The 8,118-nt window shown below is 43.8% G+C and overlaps 1 protein-coding gene across 3 annotated transcripts; it reads right to left on the bottom strand.

Moving 5' to 3' along the window:
• Positions 1-795: 795 nt before the first annotated feature.
• C4H11orf87 (chromosome 4 C11orf87 homolog) lies at positions 796-7,859 on the bottom strand. Of its 3 annotated transcripts, none has more exons than XM_005334259.4 (2): positions 7,684-7,859; positions 796-6,534 (listed from the first exon to the last, which is right to left on the bottom strand). In XM_005334259.4, exon 2 carries the CDS (start codon positions 6,273-6,275, stop codon positions 5,673-5,675), a length of 603 nt encoding a protein of 200 aa, XP_005334316.1. In that variant the 5' UTR covers positions 6,276-6,534; positions 7,684-7,859; the 3' UTR covers positions 796-5,672. The 3 variants fall into 3 exon arrangements, with proteins under 3 accessions (XP_005334316.1, XP_077903086.1, XP_021588089.1); XM_078046960.1 differs by lacking the exon at positions 7,684-7,859 and adding an exon at positions 7,381-7,468; XM_021732414.3 differs by lacking the exon at positions 7,684-7,859 and adding an exon at positions 6,691-6,973.
• Positions 7,860-8,118: the final 259 nt, after the last annotated feature.

Here is an 8,118-nt window from a genome sequence, read left to right as displayed (position 1 = left end):
TGGCAATCCTGCACACACACACAAAAAATATTCATGTTTGGCTATGTGACTTCAGAAGAACTCTACCTGCATGGCATTAACATGATGCAGAAGTAGGAGAGCTGAGGTGGCAGATAGTGAATCAATTCACTATCCTGAGGTAGAACCCACACTTTTCAATGGTGGGTGCAGGGTATGCAGGGCACACAGAAGTTTCTGTATCTTCAAAAAGGGGGCAACATGTGAGCATTGGGAGACCTAGGGATGACAGGGTCAGGATACATAGGTTCCTGCGGATGGTGACTTTGAGACTTAGGATAAAGGTCCACCATCTAAAATTGCAATGGTCAGCACTAAAGCTAAATCAGACAATAACACCTCTGACTAGGGAGCAGCCCTGACCACCTATTTCTCAGGAGGGTTCACCTAGGAGTCGTTGTAATTTATGTATCTGAAGCTTCCCTTCTCCCTAAGTAGCATAAAATCACATCAACAGAATCCCTCCTTGACAATCTTGGTGATATTAGAGAAATTTAAGCACAGGAAATATCAGAACTTAAGTATATACCCTCAAGAGCCTAAACAGCTGTCTAAAGGGACTATTAAATTATCAAACTGGATTCAGTTTACTGGTTTGTACTAAAATTTATACATATCCCTTTTCTGAGATGCACTTGGTTTGTGAGGAAGAGCAGATGAGTTATAAAATTTTTAAATGACAGTTTCTTTTAGAAAATTGTATCTAAGTATAATAGAATAAATTTTATAACCCTATTACATTATAAGTTAATAAGAAAGTAGTGTCCAAAAGGCCCATTAACAAGAAAACTCTTTTATTGATAGAAAAGCAAAACAAATTTTTCATGAATTCTAATATGTTTTATTCTACCTATTGGATATGCTCAAGTTCAAAAATCAGTTTTTCTACTGTTGCTGTGGTTGCAATCACTTTTGTTATTTTTAATCTCTCTATAGTAATAACCCAGTGCAATCACAAGTCTTAGAGTAACATCCCTGCCTCAAAAAGGTAAGACCACCTTGATATGTCACTGTCCCCAGTTAAAGCTAATTAAACTCTTATTCTCAGCTAAGCATTCCTATATGGCACCAATTGTATTATTACTAGGTTGGTGACATTAATAAGCACTGATATCAAGCCATATAAGCTGCTTCTCAGATGTAACCAAATAAATTTAAAACCCAAGTTAGAATCAGATTTATGTTCAGTCCAATGATTAAATTCCCTCATTTAGAGTAATTCATTCTTATATAAACTGAAACATCCGTGAGCCACAATGACTAGTTCTAAACAGAATAAGTGGCTTTTCAGATTCAAATTCAAAGTCCTGATTCACATGGGAATGGACTCAAGGAGGCTAACCAGATTATATTAAAGGTTTTGGCTCTAATTTAGTTCATAAATTCCACATAATATCAGCGAGAAATTGCTTAGCTATCATCCACAGAAAAGCATTTAAAGTATATGTCTGCATATTGGAAAAATTAATTTTAACCATTATCTAATTAATTCAGTTGATACAGAAATGGCAGAAAAGTCAGATGCCAAACAAAATTTTTTAAGCTAATTGGTCCATATCTTCCAAAAACTATCAAACTAAACAAATAATTGTCATATTATTACTTTACCTTTAATTATGCTTATGTAAGTTATATCTCATACAACATTTAGGTTGAAAAGGAAAAATCAAACCACAATCCAGGCTTGTGGTTTAGATGGCTGTAAGCCTCTTCTGGATAATTCTGCATTCCACCTAGATAGTTGTACTGCATTGATATGGTCATACCTTCATTATCATTGCTACATTTGAGTCACTAACATAGGAAAGGAAGCTTATCTAATTACCAATTTCCTGAGCCAATCAAGACTTTTCCCTTTCATTAAATAAAGAGAAAGTCTTTCAGATTCGACTCCAGAGAAATAAATGCATGCATATACCTGACTTCTCAGTATCCTCTCTGGATAAGAGGATGGAACAATTATTTGGTTTCCATCTCATTCTTGTAATGACAGAAAAGAGAATACAAAAGTCCATTGTAAATTTGTACAAAATGTATGCATATATAAATACATATCTATGGGTGTATACAAATTCTAAAGATTATATCCATCTATGTCTTTAAGATTCAGAGTTCCATACAGTTGACATAATGGCATTCTTTCTCCAATTTTCTCATTTTAAAAACAATAAGAATCAAGCATGCCACCTTATTAATACTGAATAGCAAGTGCAGAAGTCGAGCTGTAGCTATAGGGGTTGAAGCAATTAGTATGACGGGACATCAGTAAATAAACACTTAAAATAACTTTAACTATTTCCAAATTACCTTTTGTTTTATATAAGTGAATCCTAAAATGCCCTATTGGTAGCCTCCCAAACTCCTGGGACTGTCAATTGAGCTTTATAAGAAGCAATGCTTTTGAATAGGTCAATACAAATTGCTTGAATATGTGCTTATTGTAATAATTTGTATAGGGACTGACTTACTAGAATTTCATATAATTCTCTTTCTATCCCATACTATATCATGTGACACCACCAGAAGTTTAGGGTTCTGAACATATTAAACTCAGTACAAAATTTGACTAACACCAGACTGCATCATCTTTACACAGGATACTATTAAGAGTATCAAACCATAGTCAATTAATGGAGAAAGGCATATTTAAAGGTGCACAATAAAAGCATATTGCAGATATTTGCCAATGTTTAGAGGTATAAAGATATTTTAACAATAAATATGATTATTTTATTTCTCTTGATCCCCTTATTCCTTTGGGAAAAAAATTATATAGGACATTACCCCCCCAGGGTGTACAGTCTGCTCCTTTAAAGAGGATTATTATTGCATGCCTTAAATGCACTATGATTCATAAGGCCAGAACACATGAGTAGCTTCAGCACCAAGGAAATGGAATCATCATCTAGAACTGTTCATAACAGAATATCTTATTGCTTTAATAAAATGGGAAATTATTCACTGTAAAAAGTGCACCAAATAAAGGGAAGAAAGTAATATTCATACACTTTAGTATAGCTCATTGGAAATGAGGAAGCTCCCTTCTGAGTTCCTGATTCTATTCCAATTTCAAGTCCAAAAGTCTTTCTGTAATAAGGTATTAAAGAACTACAGCTGGATGAGGGTGAGCTACAAAAATTAATGGACTATCTTCTTCACAGTGCCTTAGTCATTCTGGTGTACAATGTAGAGCTCTGATGCACTAACAGATTCCCTAGTGGCCTGAGAGTGTTAATGCATTCTTTTAACTATTACTAAGAAGTGACTAAGGCACTAGAGAGGATCTGGTTCATTGTGTAATACATTGTATTCAAAGATGAGACCCGATCTTCCTAATATTTCCAATATGTCTTGCTTAAATGATGATCTTCCGTGCCTCAGGAAAGGACTTGAGGGAATAATGGGTGCTTTAAATTAAGCTTATGAAATTATTTTTGTAAAAGATGCAGATTGAGTTTGGGCAATTCAAGAGATGACCAAAAACATCAAAGGTAATATTTTTTTCTGGGTAAGATCATATATGCCTAGAATCAAGACATAAAATCTAGAACAACTAGTTACTTGGGAGAGGAATATACTTAGGGGCACTGTTGCCTTTCACCCAGTAGGATAGTAATTATATTTTTGGTGAAGCTTTTTGTAGATCATTCTCATTTGTACATTTTCCAAATATTTGAATAACCATCAAAGAGTTAGTTTCCAGGAAGAGATGCCACTGCATATAATTAAGATTGTAATATGCTTATGGCCCCTTCTATCATCCACTGAAGGGAAACAAAGTGGCATATAACCATGGCCAGACTCCATTTCTAACACAGATGGGCTTGTCTGGCATTGGGAGAGGGAAAAAAAATATTTATCTTCTTCAACTTTCTTTCCTATTCAATATTTTTTCCTGATAGAGTGAAGTTAGCTAAGTCATATTCAAAAAGAGGAGAACCCCTCCTTTGCTGTTTCTCAGATGCAGGCACAGATTTTTAACAAACGAGCTGTAAACATTTTTTTATCCTATAAGTATTGATTTAACTTCTCTTGAAATTTGCATGTCCTGTCATTCAAATTGCCCAACATCCCCACCAGTCTTACCCCCAAACACACACAGTACAAGCAAGCACACACACCACTGCCTCCAGGTGGTAACTGCATGCAGCGAGAACTACAGGCACTGTTTATATATTAACCATGTTTTAATAGATGGCATTCCTGCACATCCATTATTTGTTTTCTGTTGCTGTGGTTGTTTCTGTTATTCACAAAAGAAAAAGGGAAACATATGTGTCATCTTTTTATAACAGTCTACTACAGAGTAAGGTACAAAAGAACACTTCTGGAAACAGCAGAAGCCAGGCCTGTCCCACTGAATTCCTCATCCAGTGGTAACCATTATATCAACAGCTGGAAAGTAAGAACAAGAGTATACAGTTTGGAGGACATAGTACAGAACTATAGTTTTTTTCTGTATTTGGTACCAATATAATAAATATATAACAAAGGTGCACTTGCTCTAAAAATAAAACAAACATTCTGGTTGGTTAGATACTGCACTTTCAGTACTGCACATCACCAAATACTTTTTCTTTTTACAAAAAAAAGAGAGGAACTTATGCAACATTTAATAATAAGAAAATTAATAGTACACGCTAACCCGATTGTAGAAAAAGAAGAAAGAAGCCAACCAAAAGCCAGTACAATCACTTTCCAAAACAGCCCCTCCTCCGCCTGCTCAATCAGAGGAAGTAACCATTATGGTGAGGCGATTTCAGCACCAGACCTGGACGGACAGCTCCCAATCCTCTGACTTCTGAAAATGCCACAAGTCAAAGGTGTACAAGTGTGGTGGGGCACAGATCTAAAGCAGATCTTTTGTTTTTGTTTTTAACTCACTTAAAGATTTCAATGTACTTATGCTCGGCCAGCGAGAGACATTTCTAAAAGTAAATTAAATGTTCTGTCCTGGAAAAGGCAATGGTTAGCCAAAGAATGAGAAGATGGCTGACTGGAGAGGGTTACCTGTCGTTTTTCTGGGACTTTCTCTGTGGCCTCGTTGTAGTCTTGGTGCTAAATGTAGACTTTTTTAAAAAATAATATACTATTGCCTGAGCCCAGCTGAGGGTGAGAAAAGGGGAGTGGAGAAAAGCTAAAGGAAAAGTGAAAGCTGGGGGGGGGTGGTGAAGGGGAAGAAAGGTAACTAAACCTTTAACTTGACAGCTATATACAACATTACCGGCCCCCTCCCCTCCCTTTGCTCCTGGTGGCAATGCCTTTTATGTATTTGGTAGCTTGTGCGGTTTCTCCTCCTTATTGAGGGGGGCACGGAGTGGAGAGGGAAGATGCATCTTTCATTGACAATGAGAAAGTATGTGATTTGTCATGCGCTTGGATTGTGTTGTTAGTAATATAATAATAATAACTGTATATATTAATAAAGATTTATCAGCGTTATTTCTTCTTCCGAGACTTTCCTCGCCCAATATTTACAAATACCGCACAGTGCCTCGGCGGAGGAGAAACATAGTAAAAGGGAGGGCAGATAAGGAAAGAAGGAAGAGGAAAGAAGGGGTACAGGAAAATGGAAAAGGAAGGAAGGAGGGAGAAAAAGCAAGGATGGTAAAGATGGTGGAAACGAGAAAGGGGTGAGGAGAGGGGCTACACAATCAGGACAGTACCACCGTCTGCAAAAGGCCCTCGCCAGCTGTGTCCAAACAGGAGGAGGCTGCGTGTGCTCCTTGTGGACTGGGGACTGGCGGTGGAGGCGGAGGAGCACAGGGACCCTGGCTTGGAAGACCAGGGGATGAAGAGGAGGAGGAACCGGAGAAGTTGGAGGGGGCGCAGAAGGCAGAGTCCCGGGACTGCCTCTCCAGCCTGTTTTCTTTTCCATGGTTTTGGGCCTGACTACCTGCCCGGGACAGCCCCCCTCCACCGCGGTTGCCGCTGCAATGATCCCTCTCGTATTCCTCCTGAGCCCTCTGCATCTTCCGCTTCTTCATCCTACGCTTGTGGATGTGGAAGGTGGACAGGGACAGCACGATGAGGCAAAAGATGAGAGTGACCAGGACAATCAGCACCAGCGTGGAGGAGAATGACTGGAAGAGCTGCTGTCCCACCTGCGTGATGCAGGTACCACTGCCACCGCCAGCTGCACCCGGGCCGCGGGCACCTGTGTTGCCGCTGCCGCTAGCGTTGGGGGAAGCAAAAGTCCGGTTGAGGAGACACGGCGGCAGCGCCAGCCTCAACTCCTTTGGAGCCCGGGCACTCATCGGCGCTGGGCTGGGAGGGGCCAGGCCCACCAAGCTTCCTCTCTTCAACACTCTGTTCCCACCAGCCAAGAAGAGGAACGAGCCCACGCCACCCAAAACTACTCCCTGATGCCGGAGGGAGTGCGCACACCGACCAAGGACGGAGGGAGCGACTGATGGCAAGCAAGCCGACCAGTGAGTGAGCGGCGCCGGGGAAATCCTCTCCGGTCCCGCCTTGAACGTGTCTCCACTCGCCCTTTTCCTTCGCTGAGGCACCGGGCTGCAAAGAGAACAGGCTTAGTTAGGGTCCCAGAGGCTGCCAAAGGGAGTGCGGAGAAAGAGAAGGATCAGCCACCACCGCAAAGCGGCTCTCTGGACACGCTGCCTTAATTGGGCGCTCTTGGTCTACTCCGTAACCCGCGGACCCCAACCCTACCACTCCTAGCAGCACTCCAGAGCAGCCAGTTGCCAGCCAGCTTGCTCCTCGATCTCTGGGAAGGTGTACAAGCCAGCAGGACCGAGGTGCAGATTACTCAGCAGATAAGGCAGTCTCCCTGCGCCCTCCACAACTTTCTAATTGCAACTGACAGCAGTCGCCTCAGATGGCGTTTCCTACTTCCCAAAGCATTGTCTCTCTTCTTCCCTGCGCCCTCTTCTTTGTGGACATGTTCGCCTGGATCCTACCCTCTCCAGCACCCACTCCGGACCACTGGGTGGGTTCGCGGTATGCGGTCCTCCCTCCCCCCCCCCCCGCCACTCTTCGTCCTCAGACAGCGTTAGATCCCTAAGGTCCCATTCCCAAGGGGGCACCCCTGGCATCGTATCTCGCTCAGCCTATATCCACAGCGGTGGTTAATGCCAGAATCGTGCCCAGTTCTTTCTCCAGCCTTCTTCCCTGGCACCCCCGCCCCCAAGCACCCACCTACCAAAAAAAAAGGAGGGGGGAGCAGCTGAAGCACCTTTCTCCGCTGAAACACATCTCCGCAAACGCCCCCTTCCTTCCCATCTCCCTGCAACCCACCACACACACACACACACACACACACTTGACAGTATTCAGCTTCTTTCTAGAGGAGCTGGAACTGGAATGGGGAGGGTTCCCTCCTGCAAAGTTTGGGAAACGGACCTTCTCTCTGGTCTTCCCAGACCCAGTCCGTGGGCCCCGAGATTGTTCCTGGGGACCAAGCCAGGTAGAGGGTAGAGCCGCAGCACGTAACACAGCCTCCTTGAAGCTCCCTAGAGGCAGCTGCAAACTGTTGCACTGCGGAGCACCCAGGCGACGCGCAAGCCCCGGCCGGGGCAGAAGTAGGGGCCAAAGCTATAGGCAGGGGTGCCTGCGCAGGCCGCGGGAGCTGTCCTCTTCCCCGCTCGCACCCAACCGCCCGGCCGCCCGGTCATCCCCAGTCTTCAGCCGCCCAGTGTCTCTTACCTGGAGCCACCAGCTGGCTATTGGGAGGGAGCCCCCGCTGCGCGGCTGCAGTGGCGGCTGCAGAACGCGCAGAGTGAAGGGGCCAGAGACCGAGCCGCGATGCCGCTGCCGCCGCCTTCGCCGCTGCTTCAGGGAGCTCAGCTCCCAGCCTATTGCCAGAGAGTCCGGTGACGTCAGGCAGTCACCGCCAGGGCTCTAAGCCACCCCTCAGGCCCCCACCCACCCTTATACCCCAATACTTTACCCTGGCATAAAGAGTCTCCGCCCCATATGTTCCCAGTTCCCTGCTTTTCTGCCCAGGGGCTACCAGAAGTAACCCCACCCCCACCCTGCCAGCAACCCACCTCCCGCACTCCCTTGCCTAGGAAAGGTTGAGGCTTTGGTTTTTCAGCTGTCGTATTCTTCATCTTCAACTCTTTCCCCAGATGGTCCCAA

This window comes from Ictidomys tridecemlineatus, chromosome 4, assembly GCF_052094955.1.
Source record: "Ictidomys tridecemlineatus isolate mIctTri1 chromosome 4, mIctTri1.hap1, whole genome shotgun sequence".
Taxonomy (NCBI): Eukaryota; Metazoa; Chordata; class Mammalia; order Rodentia; family Sciuridae; genus Ictidomys; species Ictidomys tridecemlineatus.
Note: the sequence above shows the minus strand (reverse complement) of the source record. Positions and strands in the feature narration are given on the sequence as shown.